This window comes from Zootoca vivipara, chromosome 6 (genome assembly GCF_963506605.1).
Source record: "Zootoca vivipara chromosome 6, rZooViv1.1, whole genome shotgun sequence".
Taxonomy (NCBI): domain Eukaryota; kingdom Metazoa; phylum Chordata; class Lepidosauria; order Squamata; family Lacertidae; genus Zootoca; species Zootoca vivipara.
In genome coordinates, this window is record NC_083281.1 from 6417159 (window position 1) to 6434566 (window position 17408).

The 17408-nt window shown below is 47.4% G+C and overlaps 1 protein-coding gene across 10 annotated transcripts; it reads right to left on the bottom strand.

Moving 5' to 3' along the window:
- Nucleotides 1-1423: 1423 nt before the first annotated feature.
- Nucleotides 1424-17024, bottom strand: MARCHF2 (membrane associated ring-CH-type finger 2). 10 transcript variants are annotated; one of them, XM_035116886.2, is made up of 6 exons: nt 16833-17024; nt 16444-16537; nt 10272-10500; nt 6906-7101; nt 4207-4416; nt 1424-2679 (listed from the first exon to the last, which is right to left on the bottom strand). In XM_035116886.2, exons 3-6 carry the CDS (start codon nt 10445-10447, stop codon nt 2521-2523), a joined length of 741 nt encoding a protein of 246 aa, XP_034972777.1. In that variant the 5' UTR covers nt 10448-10500; nt 16444-16537; nt 16833-17024; the 3' UTR covers nt 1424-2520. The 10 variants fall into 10 exon arrangements, with proteins under 10 accessions (XP_034972777.1, XP_034972779.1, XP_060131337.1 ...); XM_035116888.2 differs by lacking the exon at nt 16833-17024 and adding an exon at nt 12173-12427 and having other exon boundaries at nt 16444-16816; XM_060275354.1 differs by lacking the exon at nt 16833-17024 and adding an exon at nt 15533-15621 and having other exon boundaries at nt 16444-16816.
- Nucleotides 17025-17408: the final 384 nt, after the last annotated feature.

A 17408-nucleotide genomic window follows, 5' to 3' on the forward strand; every position in this document is an offset into this window, starting at 1 on the left:
CCCTCGATAACAAGATGCCATAATAAGTCATGGGTAAGCAAACTAAGGCCCAGGGGCCGGATCCAGCCCAATCGCCTTCTCAATCCGGCCTGCGGACAGTGCAGGAATCAGCGTGTTTTTATATGAGTAGAATGTGTCCTTTTATTTAAAATGCTTCTCTGTCTTATTTGTGAGTTATTTTTCAAAACATAGTCTGGCCCCCCACAAGGTCTGAGGGACAGTGGACCGGCCCCCTGCTGAAAAAGTTTGCTGACCCCTGGAAGTGGTTCATTTTTTTAAAAAAAATATACGTGTAAGCATATTTTTTTTAAAAAATGGCAAAAGTTTCCCCAAACTTCACTACGAAGTACGAGGGAGGCTGCAGACGGGATCAGGACTGGCCTGTTTAAGATGTGAGCCAGTCTTTTAAGTCTGCGAAGCTCCTTCGCTTCAAAGTCTCCCATGAACCCCATACATGGCCCTAGCTCTGAACACTGGAGACCTGCTTCCGTAGAACTGCCCTTTTCCCAAGGGAAGTCAGCCGACTGCCACAACGGTCAGCCGAACCACAAAAGCGCCTTTACATCAACCCCACCCCACCCCACTGAAGACATTATTCTGTGTGCCGTTTTTTTAATTGATGGGATTTTTAAAGATGCAGGGGGGGAAAATGTGCAATCAGGAAAGAAGAGAGCGGATCCAGGCTATGGAGGCAGCAATCCGCCCAGGGCTCTGTGCAACACAGATGTGTCAAGAGAGGGTGCTTTGTGTCATGTGGGTTTTTTAAGGTTGTAAGGCTGGGGGGTAATGGGTTTCATTGCACTCAACTCTTGTGTTTGATTGCGGTCACTACATTTACCATTTTTAACTCTCTGAAAAGTGACTTTGCTGTTTAAGCTTAAAGACTGGGGGAAAGTAAATATTGCTGTTTAAGATTAAAGACCGTAATTGCTTTGGGGGGGGGAGTAAATAAATCAACTGTTCATATTACACGGTGTGTTTTTTGATGTTGTTTTTTTTTGTTTGCTTTTCAATTTCCAAAGTGTATTTTATACTTCAACAGCTGATTGTAAAATTCTGAAAACAAACGGGGGAAGGGAGACTGAGGAGCAACCAAACCACATGGATGAATTGTGAATTGAACTGTGCATTGAGCTGGGACCGAATTGGTTCCCTTTTTGGAGCGCGTGAACGTGAAGCAATTCCTCTTTAAAACGAACTTTCCAAGCATGGATTATTATATCAAGTGCTCAGAAACTTTTAGTTTAGCGTGGAGAGATCTCCACCTCTCCTTCCACACCGGAGAGTGTCGCACAGATTATTACAGCAACGAGCTGCTGAGACCTCTCAAAAACTACCACAGTGGCAACCTTCTCTTTTTTAAAAAAGAAAAACTTCTCCAGTCCCAACATTGGTTCAATTTTTTTTTTTTACTCCTCCTGGGATTATTATTATTATACTTCAAATCCATTCTCAAACGCACAGAATCCTCTTGCCGGGGAGAGAAACATCACTGACAAAGAAACAAGAGGGAGGGGGATGAGGGAGGGGGCTTGGAGCTCCCCCACCCAAAAAATCCATGTAGTGCAAAAATAGGAAAGGGGGCTTGGAGAGACACCGAGGAAAGAAGGGCGCAAAACTTCCCTCCCACCCTCCGGTTCTTCGGAAGAGCACCAATTCATTCCCAAATGCGATCAGATGACAGGCAGATCTGCACATTGCCTTTCCTCCCCTTCTTTTTGTAACAGCTTAGAAAGTCATTGCAAGTTCTTGAAAATATGCCCGGTGTGTTTCCCGGGGTGGATAATTAGTGCAGAGGTGCCCTCGGCTTCCTCAGACATTTCCCAGCTACCCACAGGGACAGCAGATATTAAACCATTGGGGGTTAAGGACTCATCGATTCTTGAGCCTTTCCCAAAATGCGACAGCCGCACCGGTTGCCACGTAGGAGAAGTCGGGCGGCGGCGAGAAACCTCTGCAGCAAATGCTCCACCGAGAGAAACCGACAAAGCGCAACGGCCTAGAGGTGAGCAGGGGGTTGTCGAAGCAGCAACGGGCAGGTCGCCTCTCTGCATCTCTCGCGGGGACGTTTGTCAGGATGACATAAAAAAGGGGCCTGGACACAAACAGCAACAGCAGCAACAGCAACAACACCAGGCGTGGAAATTAAGAAGAGTGATAAAATTATAATAACAACAATAATTATGGTAATATAATATAGATATATGGATATAGGGAGAGCCTCTCTTTCTCCTTTGCTAGGTTTCGTCTCGAAGACGGAGCCTGGCTGACGGACGCTCAGGGCCCACCGCCTGCCAAGCTCATTGCACACACCCCTGGGGGGTAGGTTGTCGTTCTGTGTTCTCGCCGCCGCAGAACGGGGCAAGTGGCAAGATTCCCCCTTTGGTCGGGCTGATTGTTTAGGAGAGTCTTTTGCTGCTGTGGGCGAGAGAAAGTGCTATCCTACTCTCCTCTCTCCCTCCTCCCCCCCGCCCCGTGCAAGGGGAGGGCCCCCCTTGCCTACGGAGGGCCACTCCTGGCTCATACGGTCGTCTCGTCGGCCTTCTTCTTCAGGAGCTTGGCGGAGAGCAGCGTGTGCGAAACAGGATGCGGGTTCCTCGAGTCCGGAATCATCAGGCGGACTTTCTGATTGGTCCTTCGCCACTCTGAGTACAGCTGGCAATGGTAGCGGAATGAAACCTGGCCGGCGGGGGGGGGGGGAGTCACAAGCGAGGGGGGGAGGAAAGCAAGAATAATCAGGGTCACCATGGGAGAGAAAGCTCTACATTGCCGCTGTCTCAATGGGAAAACAAGAAGGCTAGGGTCTGGCGCAGTCAGTGTTTGCTCTGTATGAGAGCGACTAGAAACTGCCTTTGCATGAGACTCTTAATCTCAGGGTGGCGGGTTCGAGCCCCACATTGGGTGAAATATCCCTGCATTGCAGGGGGTTGGCTTAGATGACCCTTGCAGATCCTTCCAAATCTATGGTGTAACAGGAATGAGAGGCCCTTGGGTCTGTGCCCCACCCATTTTGTTTTTTCCACCTTGTCAAATTTTAGAGAGTGAGCTCCTCTGTAAAGTACCACGACAGATGCATATAGGAACAAATGAAGCTGGGTTATAGAATCAGACTGTTGGGTTGGGGGATGGATGGCGGCTAACAGATTGAGGTTGACTCCTGACAAGACAGAAGTACTGTTTCTGGGGGACAAGGGACTAGCAGGTGTGGGGGACTCCCTGGTCCTGAATGGGGTATTTGTGCCCCTGAAGGACCAGGTGCACAGCCTGGGGGTCATTTTGCACTCACAGCTGTCCATGGAGGCGCAGGTCAATTCTGTGTCCACAGCAACTGTCTATCAGCTCCAACTGGTACACAGGCTGAGACCCTCCCTGCCCGCAGACTGTTTCGCCAGAGTGGTCCATGCCCTGGTTATCTCCCGCTTGTACTACTGCAATGTGCTCTATGTGGGGCTACCTTTGAAGGTGACCCGGAAACTACAACTAATCCAGAACGCGGCAGCTAGACTAGTGACTAGGAGTGGCTACCGAGACCATATAACACCGGTCCTGAAAGCCCTACATTGGCTCCCAGTACATTTCTGAGCAAAATTCAAAGTGTTGGTGCTGACCTTTAAAGCCTTGGCCCAGTATACCTGAAGGAATGTCTCCACCCCCATCGTCCTGCCTGAGGGCCTTCTGGTGGTTCCCTCCCTGCGAGAAGTGAGGATACAAGCAACCAGGCAGAGGGCCTTCTCAGTAGTGGCGCCTGCCCTGTGGAATGCCCTCCCGTCAGATGTCAAGGAAATAAACAACTGTCTGACTTTTAGAAGACATCTGAAGGCAGCCCTGTTTAGGGAAGTTTTTAGTATTTGACGTTTTAGCATGTTTTTAATATTCTGTTGGGAGCCGCCCAGAGTGGCTGGGGAGGCCTGGTCAGATGGGCAGGGTATAAGTAATAAACTATTATTATTATTATTATTATTATTATTATTATTATTATTATTATTATTATTATTATTATTATTTCCATCCAGCTCAGGTTTATCCGCATTACTACCAGTAGTAACTCTCTCGGGATTCAGGAGCCAGTCTTTCCCCCTGGAGGTGCCAGGGCAAAGCAGGTGATCTATCACTGACCCACAACCTGCCCCCAAATAATTGTAAGGAGGAGGAGAGAAATTTAGTGGAAGAAGAACCCCGAGAAGGAAAGTGGGTGTGACCACTCACCAGTGTCCAAAGGACATAGATGGTAAAAAGTGCTATGGTCAGGGCAATCAGGCCGATGGCCTCCAGGCGGCTATTGAACTGCAGGTGGTCTTGGGCACCGCGGAGGCAAAGCCAGCCGGAGATGGCAGCCAGCGGGGTGATGAAGAGGAAACACACCATGTCGCAGAACAGCGTCCGTTTCTCGTTGCGTGGGCCGGGGTCCTTTAGCCACTGGAAGAGACAGAAGGGAATTAATTTGTCAGCATGGAGGGAAAAGAATCGTACGTTGAAAATGTTCCCTATAAGAATAAAAGAAAATTATTATACAGGTGAAACTCGGAAAATTGGAATATCATCGAAAAGTGCACTTATTTCAGTAACGCAACATTATTATTTTATTTATTTTATTATTTTTACAAATGCTTTCTTTTGGAAATTCCCCAGTAATAAAACAAATAGTTACAATACAAAAATAAACATCGCCATTACATTTCATTAATTACATTCCATTTATAACTGACCCGCCTAACGACAAATAATTACAATTACAACAAATCAAGGCTCGACATATCTTGCTTTGCATGTCATGCATCTATCTCATATATTGGTTTCACCTTTTAAGTTGCATTAAATGAAATAAATGCACTTTTCGACAATATTCTAATTTACCGAGTTTCACCTGTGAATTAGTTTGGAGATGGTATTTAACACCAGTCAGATTAAATTAAAAACAACAACAACAACAACACACGAATGCTGACGGAGGTGAAAGCTCTGTCTCTTGTTTGAGAACTGTCAGCGCCGCCTTGTTTGTCCCAAACAAGTTTTATCTCTCGGTAGTAAAGAGGGTGCCTGAGCCTAAATCGAGAGCAAGCAACTGTCTGCGTTCCTGCTGTCCAGCAACACACTGGAAATGATTTTGAAATAAAATAAACAAGGAATATTCGGTGTTATGTTGGAGGGGATGCCAGGAAGCGGGGAATTATGTTCACATGTGGTGGGTGTCAATATGTACATTTTTGTGGGGCAAAGGGTTTTTAAGGAGATAACAGAAATCACTGGCCGAAAGTCCAGAGGTAGGACTATTATCAATTTACGATGGGGTGGAAGGTTCGCAGGCTATGAAGGACTTGCTCGCAAATTTATATTTGACAGCTGCACGAATTATGATAGCTGGGAAATGGAAGGGGCAAGCAGAATATAAAATGGAAGAAAGGTATAAAGAGGTGTGGGGTATAGCTATTAATGATGAATTAACATGTGCCATTAAGGTAGGACGGGGAATATGCAGGAGAAATGACTTTGAGATGTGGAGGGTGTTTGTAGAATTTGTTCTGTTGAAACGGAAAGGGGTGAAGCCATCACAAGAGGGGTTGAAATTTTGGGAGGTTGGATAGTTACAATGGAATGGACTCGGGGTGAGGTGCACTTTTCCCCCTTATTTATTTATGATTATTGCTTTGTCAAAATAAATAAAAAATAATGTATAAAACGTAAAAAATATATATAAAAGCTTAATCGTAGTAAATGACAATCCGCAGAAAACCTGGGGTGGGGGGGAAGAATGAAGGGAAAAAATGAGGACTGGGGTAGGGGATGCTGTAAAGTGAAGCAAGGCTCACATTTCCTCTTCCGTGTGTATTCTTCCATGCGGGGGGACAGGGGAATACCACTTTGAAACGAAGATCCATAAATGGGGAGATTTGGGGAGAGGTGGGGGGAGATCAGATTCACCCTCGGCTGTGGAAGGAAAGCTTTCAAAACAGCAAGGTCTCTCTCTTTTCTGTGAGACGCTCCATAGGTAGTAATAGTAGTAGTAGTAGTAATAATAATAATAATAATAATAATAATTTATTACTTATACCCCACCCATCTGGCTGGGTCTCCTAGGCCACTCTAGGCGGCATCCAACAGGAGATTAAAAAATACATTCAAACACCAGTCATTAAAAAACTTCCCTAAACAGGGCTGCCTTCAGATGTCTTCTACATGTCAAGATAGTTGTTTATTCCTTTGACATCTGATGGGAGGGCGTTCCACAGGGCGGGTGCCAGTACCGAGAAGGCCCTCTGCCTGGTTCCCTGTAACTTTGCTTCTTGTGAAGTTCACGTAAATCCGAGGTGGGTGGAAGGTGGGAGGAAGGGAGGGAAGTAGGGGTACTTGCACTCACAGGGGCTCAGCGAGGCCAGACCACTTCTGAGGAACAAGAGCATGTCCTCCCTAGCAAGGACCACCACCACTACCCCGTTTCCAATAGGACAGTGGAGAGCTAGCGACAGTAGAAGATTTGGCCAGGATATTCAGGCGACTGCCATTTGTGAGCTTCCAAATATGTGTACTGTATCTGCCTATCCAGTTGGTGTTTCTCATCAGCTACCAGCAAGGGAAGACTGTTCCCACCGTGGGGCTGAGATAACTCCAGCCGCCCAGCCCCACTCCCTTGCCTCGGAGGACCTTAGAGAGAACCTCTGACGTGCAGAGGGCAGGGAGCGCTGCCTGATCTATTCCAGTTCCATGGAGAGATCATGCCATTTCTGCTCCTTTTATCCTTTTATCACACCCGAGCACAATTTCATTTTGAGAATCTTTTGCCAGGCACCGCCCGGGAACAAAGCAGAAGGCAAGTGTTCCAAAGAAACAGATTTGTTGTTCTCTCTCCCACTCAAAACCTCTAGCCTGGAGATGGCGCCCTGCGGCAAGCGAGGGGAGGCGCAACCCACCTCGATCAGGGGCCTGGGCCGCCGCTCCACGACAAACTCGGTGTGGCACAGTTCGCAGTAGCTCGTGTTGGAGGAGGAAAGCCACTTCTCCAGGCAGCTCTTGTGGACGGTCCCCAAGGTGCCCGTGCAATCGCAGGGCGAGAGCAGGCCTTCTCCGCTTCCGCCTTCGTGGCAGATTCGACAGATTGGGCCATCGCTGCAAGGAGGAAGGCAAAAGAGAAGGGGCTTAAACCGCTTGCAGAAGACCGGGGTGGGGAAAGTGTGTATGGGCAATCTATCCAGAAGATAAATTGTATTCCGAGGAGTTAGTAATCTGACATGTTACAGGTAGGTAGCCATGTTGGTCTGATGTAGTTGAGACAAAATAAAAAAATTCCTTCCAGTAACACCTTAGAGACCAACTAAGTTTGTCATTGGTATGAGCTTTCGTGTGCATGCACACTTCTTCAGATGCACACAAAAGCTCATACCAATGACAAACTTAGTTGGTCTCTAAAGTGCTACTGGAAGAATTTTTTTTATTTAATCTGACATGGTTACCCTTCCTGCCTCTGTTCCTGTTAGGATCGTCCTACTTGCGTGTAAGGTAGGACTCTGGCAGAGACACATGCCCGACTGGCATGTTCTCTCCCTCTTGGTCGATCGTTCAGGAGCTTCAAAAGCTTTCTACAGCCCGAGCATCACAGTGACTGATGCCAAGAGGCATCAGCACACTTAGGGATCCACAGAGTATTGGCAGGTTGCGTAACAGAACTCAGTAGGACAGCATTTTGGCTAACCTACGTTTATTTACATATAATACACTCGGAGCATTCTGACTTAGCTCCTTCCTCTTTCTCATCAGACAGCAAAGAGAGAAAGAACAAAGGACAATAATCCCACTTCACGGAACACAGTAATACCAAAACATCCTGTCTCCGTCACTTCCCACACTGTGGAATGAAAACATACACCGTCATGTGATAGACAGCAATCTCATGACTGCAAACACGGAGCAAGAATCCTAACAGTTCCTTCCCCCTCCCCTTGTCTTTTGTTAAGTTCTTTGATGGCATGAAGAACAGCCTTTAGTGTCCTAGTCAGCTGGGAGGAAGTGATAGTGCTAGGTACCTTTTTTGATGTTGGACCTTGTTTTTGAGAAAGTGAGGCATTGGGTTTGGGTGGCTAATGAATGATCAGCACGTAGCCAGTCAGGCAAGCCAAACAGCCTACTAACTATAAATCGGATGGTTGTGGGCAGAGTTTTTGAGAAGCTCGTGCACAGACTGATCTGCCGCAGGGCCGTGCAAACTGAGGTTGCCTGGGGGAGTCACTTGGCCACTTCTTGAGGGCTTCTGAGCGGTAGATTGATGTGCTTGCTTGGTATGTATATATTGCTTGCTGTTTAGAACAAAATCTTTATAATCTTCTCACCCACTGGTGTTTTGGATTACTTCTGAATCTCATTTTGAAAGAACCGCCTTGCATTTGGCAAGACAAAGGCCTGATGTCTTTGATGGCCTAGGGTGCGACCCGATAAACACCTCTGATGCCTTTCGGGTTTCTAGGACCGTTGTATCTGCGAACCAAAAAAGATTCTGAACTTGTTGAATTCACCACAGGTCAGCCCTCATTTGTTTCTTGGGGTTTGTGCATGATGGAGAACTTCCGGCCAAGGAGTTAATTTGGCCTAGGGGGCCATTTCTCCGAAACCACACCCACCTGTCAATCAACTGAAGTCGCTGTGTGACGTCGGATGATGATGGACAGGTGGTGGGGCTCAAATCTATGCCGGCTGCGACCACCAGTTCCCCACAGAGAGCTGGCACACAGCTGAAACAGCAGGATAATGCCTACTGATCAGCAGGTGAGCAGACCTCCGGAGAGTTTAGGATTGAACTCTCCTCTCACCAGCTGGTGACAGAGTTCAATCCTGCTGGGTGTTGCTCCGGCAATATGTAGGGAGCATGCTGGAGAAGCAGGCCACCGCCCCCCCCCCTCAGGTCAACTTAAGACAGATGGGCAGTCCTGCTCACCAATCAATCACCAGAAATTCTTGTGACATCAAAGGATTAGCAGTCGGGTTCCCCCGGTCCACTAGTTAAAGTTGGCCTACAGGGGCAGGGAGATAAAGACCTGGCCCGCCAGGCCAAAAGTATCCGCCTTCCCTGATTGACAGCCTTGAACAGGCTTGCTTTTTCTCAGCCCTCGCGTGAAGACCGAGGGCATGAACAGCAGCAGGTGGGAAGGACGGCTGCATCTGCCTGCATCTTTCCATCCTCTGAAAACAAAGGCATTCCGCTTCGTGTGTTCTACCTGAGAATGTAGAGAATGTGAGATAAATTCCAGCAGGCAGCAGCCGGAGCATCACAAAGGCTGTCCGGAGAGATTGTGTGCAAGGGGCGAGATAGTCGGACTAACAGGAAAGGACCATAGATAAGCCGCTCCAGCACAGGAAGAAACACAGGAAGTTGCCTTCTACAGAGTCAGACCTTTGGTCTGCTAGCTCAGTGCAGCCCACACTGTCTGGCAGTGGCTTCCTGGGGTTTTAGACAGGGAGATTCTCCCGACCGTACGTGGAGATGCTGGGAACTGAACCCAGGTGCTTCTGAACGCAACGTCCGAGTTGCATCCTTTCTTCCTCAAACCCCAGTGCTAGAAATTCCCCAGCCGCCAGGCATGTTCTGCTCCTGGCACGGGTCCAATCCCAACCACGCGGAGATCTCTGGGTGCCAGGCTAGCAGCCGACAACTCCATCTGGCTGGCCCCTCCAGCTTACTTAAGCAGGTCAGCAGAAGGGTTTGTTTGAGCACTTCTGCTACGGGGCAGCTCTTTAGATTGAGCAGGTAAATAGGTATGGGGGAAAAGCAAAATGTCCCTTAGAGTAGTATCTGAAACATTTCCCTTAATGCTTGATGTTGTTTTATTCTGCATTGTTTTACTTGATATTTTAAACTGCTTTGAGACTGTTTCTTTAAAATACAAAGCGGTATAGAAATGAAATTAATTCTTCTTCTTCACTGGGGGGGGGGGGGAATGGTACCTAGACATTCCATTGTGGCAACCGCAAGCTAGGTTTAAGGTCCCATTTGGCGATTTGCTAATATATCTGAATTTCTAACACTGCTCACACTACGTAGGATTCCAGTCCTCTGAATAAAAAGCTGTTTTAACTGGGTAACAGGAGGTGGCACAGATTTGTTTTTGCAGATACCCTTCCAACTCTAGCCCCACCCCCACCCCCCCAACCATCACTAAAAGGCTTTCTGCTTCTTTGACTCTAAACTGAACTTGGCCCTTCAGGGTCAAAGGATGCCGGCTTGCCGGCTAACCAGGCTAACATCCCCGGACCAATACATCGCAAAACCTGGGGCGCCTCGGGCTCACCTCTGCGTCCCCAGGGCTTTGATGACTGTCGAGAGCAGCCGTCCGTCCTTAGCCGTGACTTGGGTGACGTACTGAGGACGCCCAAAGTCGGAATCTTCCACTGACTTGGACAACGCAGCGCTGCCCGGACAGTCACACAGCGAGCCGGGGAGGTGGCAGCAGTCGCCCGTTGTCATGGCAACCGAGGATGCGCTGGTATCAGCAGCCAGAGAGCAGAATCATGGTAGGCCTGAGGAAGAGACAGAAAGCGCTGGTCAAAGTCGGGTCCAGTACAACTCGCGGCCTGGTTCCCTGTAACTTGGCTTCTTGCAGCGAGGGAACCGCCAGAAGGCCCTTGTCACACATCCCCAGACAGGAGTGCTTCCTGGGGGGACCATGGCAGCTACTGACAGAGAGATCACTCAGCATACCCATCTCTTTCCTAAGTCCAGCACAGCTTGCTTTTCCCTGTCATGCAGCAGGACGCCAACATGGGCTGGGCATGCAAGAGGACTCTTTGGGTCTGGCAGAAATGCAGTCAAGATCCCAACAAGCAGTTTCGTGAAGTTTATTCAGAGTTAAACGGAAATAAAAGAGGAGGCCAAAGGTGGCTTCGAGAAAATAAGGCAAATGGTTTGGTCTAAGCCAGGCATAGGCAAACTCCAGCCCTCCAGAGGTCTGGAACTACAATTCCAATCATCCCTGACCACTGGTCCTGTTAGCTGGGATGATGGGAATTGTAGTCCCAAACATCTGGAAGGCCAGGGTTTGCCTATGCTTGGTCTAAGCCTATCTTCCTTGCTGCGGTTACTTACCTACCAGTACTTTTTTTTGAATTTGCATTCTATTTTTTTTATATATAATTTTTATCAAATTTTCTGTTTTACAATTAAAAGTACTCATTTTTACATCCTTAAGATATCAATGACATCCCTTCTTCTCTTTCCATGGTTCATTTTACATATCATAAATCCCTGCATATTTTACAAAAACTAAACCATTCAGTATTCAATTATTACATCTACCAAAGCTTATTTACACTGTTGAATTTATCTGAATGCTGCCAGCATTTTCAGCTGTACACAGTTATTTCCCATATATTCAATAAACATTTCCAATCTTCTCTAAAAGTATGTTCTTCTTGTTCTCTTATTCTATATGTTAAGTCTGCAAGCTGCACATATTCTGTCAACTGAAGTTGCCATTCTTCTTTGAGTGGGACCTTGCTCGTTTTCCATTTGGGGGCTAACAAAACACGGGCCACAGAAGTAGCATACATTTTTTGACCCCTGGGAATTTCAGTCTGAATTATGCCCAACAAGAAAAGACTCTGGATTTTTTGGGGAAAGTACTTTTAAACATTTTTTTCCCCAATTCATTATGGATCATTTCCCAGTACTCTTTTACCCTTTTACAGGTCCACCACATATGAAAGAACATTCTCTCAACCTCTTTGCATCTCCAGCACTTATCTGATTCAGTCTTATACATCTCAGCAAGCCTAAAGGTAAAGGTAAAGGGACCCCTGACCGTTAGGTCCAGTTGCGGACGACTCTGGGGTTGCGGTGCTCATCTCGCTTTACTGGCCGAGGGAAGCCAGAGTACAGCTTCCGGGTCATGCGGCCAGCATGACTAAGCCGTTTCTGGCAAACCAGAGCAGCACACGGAAACACTGTTTACCTTCCCACTGGAGCGGTACCTATTTATCTACTTGCACTTTGACGTGCTTTCAAACTGTTAGGTTGGCAGGAGCTGGAACCGAGCAGTGGGAGCTCACCCCGTCGTGGGGATTCGAACTGCCAACCTTCTGATTGGCAAGCCCTAGGCTCAGTGGTTTAGACCACAGCGCCACCCATGTCCTCTCAGCAAGCCTACTGGGAGTTAAATACCATCTGTGAATCTTCCCTGCTGTGACTACTTACAATCGAGTGTAAAATAGCAGCGTTAAAGGCCAAGAGACTATATGGCATCAAAGCTCCTTTTAAGAGTTTCTGGCTCAGGTGGGTCTTGGTTGACAGGTAACATGGTCCACCGTCCTAATCACAATGCAGTCAGGTCAGTGGTAGGATGCCTGGGGGCCAGAGGCTGAGACATTCTGTGGGTGGGTCATCCAGGTGACAAAAGGAGACTTTCTTCAGCTTCCGTGTCTCATTCATCAAGGCAAAATGGAGAAAAATCTTAAAATGACAAATGACCATAAGTGAGGCCTGTACACACACTCTATCAAAAATAATCATAGAGTGGAAAGGGACCCTGAGGATAACAGTGGTACCTTGGTTTTTGAACAGAATGCGTTCCGAGAGTCCATTCGACTCCCACAACCGTTCAAAAACCAAAGCGTGGCTTCTGATTGGCAGCAGGAGAACACTCACTTCCGGGTTTCGATCGTTCGGGAGCCAATTTATTCGGGAGCCAATGCATTCCGCTTCCAAGGTACGACTGTACAAGAATATTCATAACTCTGTCCCTTACAGGGATCGAACCTGCAACCTTGGCATTATCAGCACCATGCTCTAACCAACTGAGCTATCCCAGCATGTCAACAGAAACGACACACATCTTATTCTGCATTTGTGCAGGCCCCAGATTCTCACAAGCATGACATACAGGTGAAACTCGGAATATTAGAATATCGTCGAAAAGTGCATTTATTTCAGTAATGCAACTTAAAAGGTGAAACCAATATATGAGATAGATGCATGACATGCAAAGCAAGATATGTCAAGCCTTGATTTGTTGTAATTGTAATTATTTGTTGTTAGGCGGGTCAATTATAAATGGAATGGAATTAATGAAATGTAATAGCGAAGTTTATTTTTGTTTATTTTTGTATTATTGTAACTATTTGTTTTATTACTGTGGAATTTCCAAAAGAAAGCATTTGAAAAAATTAGAAGAAAAATAAAAAATAATAAGTTGCATTACTGAAATAAATGCACATTTCGACGATATTCTAATTTTCTGAATTTCACCTGTATTAGCAACAACGCGGTTTTGAAGATGAAGGAACGCAATGTGCGTGCAATGGGGGGGGCGCGCGGGGGGAGACGGACAACATTCTCAGCAGACTTTGTATTTATCTCTTAGTTAATTAAAGAACAAAAAGGCGTGGGAACATCTCCCAAGAGGATCCCCATTGTTCAAGGAATGCATGCGGCCTGCATCAGTCAGCAAATGTCCAGGAAGGAAGGACTGTTCCTGGAAAAAGAGCTGCCTTTGTGGTCTTCAACATTCTGAAAAGCAGTCGCTTGGATAATAAAATAGGGAACAGCTCCTCCCTTTTCATTTGGTTGATTTCTAAGCACCCGACCCAAGGAAGGCAACATCCCTTAAAACGTAGCCAGCGTGAAACTGGTCCCACAACCAGTTGAGCGCAAACTCTTCTCTGGAGTGAGGAAGGATTACTTTGCCTATACATTCTCAAAACATACACCTCGAAGTCTTCTTTCCCTCTTAAGATGTGTGTTGCACAGCCCCAAGGGAAAAGCAACAAAGAATATTGTGGGCACCTTAAAGACTTTACCAATTTATTGTGCCATGGACTTCTGGAGACTGCAGGCTACTTCACCAAGGGTTATCCTAAAGTAGCGGGTATGCGGGGATGGAACTGTGAATTGTGTAGTATATCCTTCCAATGCAAACAGCAGCTTCAAAGGAGCTGGTTGCACAGCAAGGAAGAAAAGGGTTAACTCCCACCCTACATTTCTGCCTGCTGCAATCCAGTTAATTATCAGTACCCACTTTCCATTGGGGCCCTATTCATTTTTTAAAACAACAACATGCATGTTGAGAATTTTAACTAGACTGAGGTCTCTCAACCTCAATCTAGACTAGGGCACTACCTAGTACACCACACTAGTTCTACACAATTTTTTCACAGCCATGGGGAGAGTTCATAGATCATAGAGTTGGAAGGGACCCCATTGGTCATCTAGTTCAACCCCCTCCAATGCAGGAATATGCACCCATAAGGGGATCACACCCATGACCTGGACGCTGTCAGCACCAGGCTCTAACCAACTCAATGCATGTGCAAAATCAGGATCAGAGCAACTGACCAAACAGAACGTCTGTGCAGACTTAACAAGCCTGAGCAGTGCTCATACTTCACGGACTCACAAGTTATTAAATGAATAACAAAATTCTTAAGTTTTCCAGCGATCTCTTTTACAGGAAAATAATTGGGATGCTCATTCCATTATGCAGATGAATATTTAAGAAGCCCTCCAGATATATATTGATTGAAAATGTATCGTATGATTGAAAATTTATTGTAACTTTTGAATAAACGTTTAAATAAAATAATAATAAAGCCAAACACTTTTGACTTATGGTGTTGGAAGAGACTCTTGAGAGTCCCATGGACTGCAAGAAGATAAAACCTCTCCATTCTGAAGGAAATCAGGCCTGAGTGCTCACTGGAAGAACAGATCCTGAAGCTGAGGCTCCAATACTTTGGCCACCTCATGAGAAGAGAAGACTCCCTGGAAAAGACCCTGATGTTGGGAAAGATGGAGGGCACAAGGAGAAGGGGACAACAGAGGACAAGATGGTTGGACAGTATTCTCAAAGCTACTAACATGAGTTTGACCAAACTGTGGGAGGCAGTGGAAGACAGGAGTGCCTGGCGTGCTATGGTCCATGGGGTCACGAAGAGTCGGACACGACTCAACAATTAAACAACAACAAAAGTCACACACACAATGATGTAAGCCATCCTAATATTTTGTATGAATGCACACAGGTAAGTATATCATGTTAGAAAGGCAGCCTCTGCATTTTAAATATCTTAAAACAGGTTTGTTTTTTAAAAAGAGCAGTACACACAATTCAGGTAGGTAGCCGTGTTGGTCTGACACAGTCGAAATATATAAAAAAATTGTCCAGTAGCACCTTAGAGACCAACTAAGTTTGTTCTTGGTATGCACGAAATCTTATACCAAGAACAAACCTAGTTGGTCTCTAAGGTGCTACTGGACAATTTTATTTTTATTTTTTAAATATTTTGAGTACACACAATGTTTGGGGGTCATTCCCACCCTAAAAACAGCCCAGAAGGCACAAGGGCAGTATTTTCTTTATTTAATCTATATCCTGCCCTTCCTCCCAAAGGAGTCCAAGTGGTTTCTGGTACCACTTGCTGAGACCAAGATGAAGATCAGTGAGATGGCAGCAGTGTTTGAAATTAGCCAGATGCCAGGTGCATTTTGCACCCAACTGTCAGCTACCTGCAACCAAGTGAAGATGCCTGGGCACCAGGATGGAGCCTAACACTACAGTACCTGAAGGTGCATGCCTGGGGATCCTTGGATCTGGGCTGTTTCCACACACTCATGCCCCATCCTGTAGAATTTTATCTGCTATATCTTACCTGCACAATAAGAATGAATTTCAGGAACCAAAATGCTTTTTCTGTGCAGCCTGAGAAGGACCAGTGAAGAACGTCATAGCTAACTGTTGTCGCTTGTCTTCATTTACCCCACCCCACTGCCCTGCTTACAGTTTCTCTAGTTATTCTTAAGTTATGAATGGTCCGTGTCCCTACTATTAAGAAAAAGAGGTTGGGACAGGCCAATATATATGTGGACTGTCCCGGGATCAAGTGACTTTTCTTTTTCCGTTCTCAAAGTTCTATACCTAGCTCAAGGTTGTCACCCGAACTAGCCAGTTGTTTAACTGACATTCAGTCACGGTCAGTCCATCATTTGAAAAATAAGACCTTAGAGCCGTCTCGCCCCAAAATGACAAGTATATATTCTGTTTTGGCAACTGTAACCTTGGTTTAAGGAGCCATTTGACACCTGAGTTTCTAACACAGCTCAAGAATCCCAGCCATCTTCTTCCTTGGCTAAAGCACCCGTCACCCCCACTTCTACTTCACACAATGTTAAAGTAATGCAGAGCAGGGACTGCCATAAGAGGTACAGGAGACCTTTGGTCTTCTAGGGGTTGCTGAACTACAACTGCCATCACATCCACCAACCTTGGCTGTTGGCTATGCCTTCCAGGGCTTCCGGGAGATGCCATTCAGCAACATCCGGAGGGCCAAAGGTACAGGACGTAGAATTTTCCATTGAATTACGGGGCAGTCCAGTGCTCACACACCAACTGTTGAATTGCCTGGAATTGCCTGAGTTACCCAGGTCTCCCTCCCTCTTTTTTTTAAACAAAAAAAAAAGATTCAGGGACCTACTTTTGGTTGGTAAGTTTCCTTCAACAGTGGGAGGGTCTCCCCTGGGGAGGTGGTGGCCTCTCCTTCCTTTCTCCAGCAGAGGTTGGGTGGCCACCTGTCAGAGATGCTTTTAGCTGAGATTCCTGCATGGCAAGGGGGGTTGGACTAGATGACCCTCGGGGTCCCTCCCATGGAGCCTCCATATCCAGAGGCAGTGTACCTGCAGCCTTCCCACTGGGGTGGGGATTTGGGAGCAGGGCTCTGGGTTAGGCTGCCCTATTCTGAGGCGGGGAGGGGGAGGCGATCAAGCAAGGCAGAGCCCCTCCAAATAACACCCGCAGGCCCCATCCTGCCCCCTTCCTGGAGCGCCTGTCACTCAACCCCAAGCCCCGCCCCTTTCCCCTCCGTACCTGCGCCCCGCCCCTTCCGCCAGAGCCCCGCCCTTCCGCCGGCCCGTTCCTTGGCGCCTTCCCTTCAGGGCCGAGCCTCCGGCCGCCCCATCTCCCCAGGCTGGCGGATGCTGGGGAAGAAGCAGCGCGGGAGGAGGAGGAGGCGGCGGCCGCCTCCGCCTGCCTCTGTCAGCGGCGTCCGCACCTGACTGGAAGCGCCCGACACGCCCACTTTCCCCCTCCGCTCAGCCAATCAGCTCCCGGGCCAGCGGGGACGGCTTCGGAAAGCAGCCAATGGCGCGGCCTCGAGCGAAGTGGCGCCCTCCCCCTTTGGGGGGGGCGCTCGCGCACGCGCAGTCAGGCGGCGCGGCGCGAGGCGTAACGGTCACGGCCCAGGCGGCCAATCAATCCGCTGCTGCTGTCCGGGATTGGGGGAAGAAGAGGAAGAGAAGGGGCGGGGCCTCTTACGACGCCCAGCGACGCCACCTGGCTGGATCTGCGCCAACCAAGGGGGAAAGGCAAGAGATTCGCAGGGGAGCAGACGTTGATTTCAGGTTCCCATTCGAACAAGGATGCCTATCCCTCTTTAGGTGGACA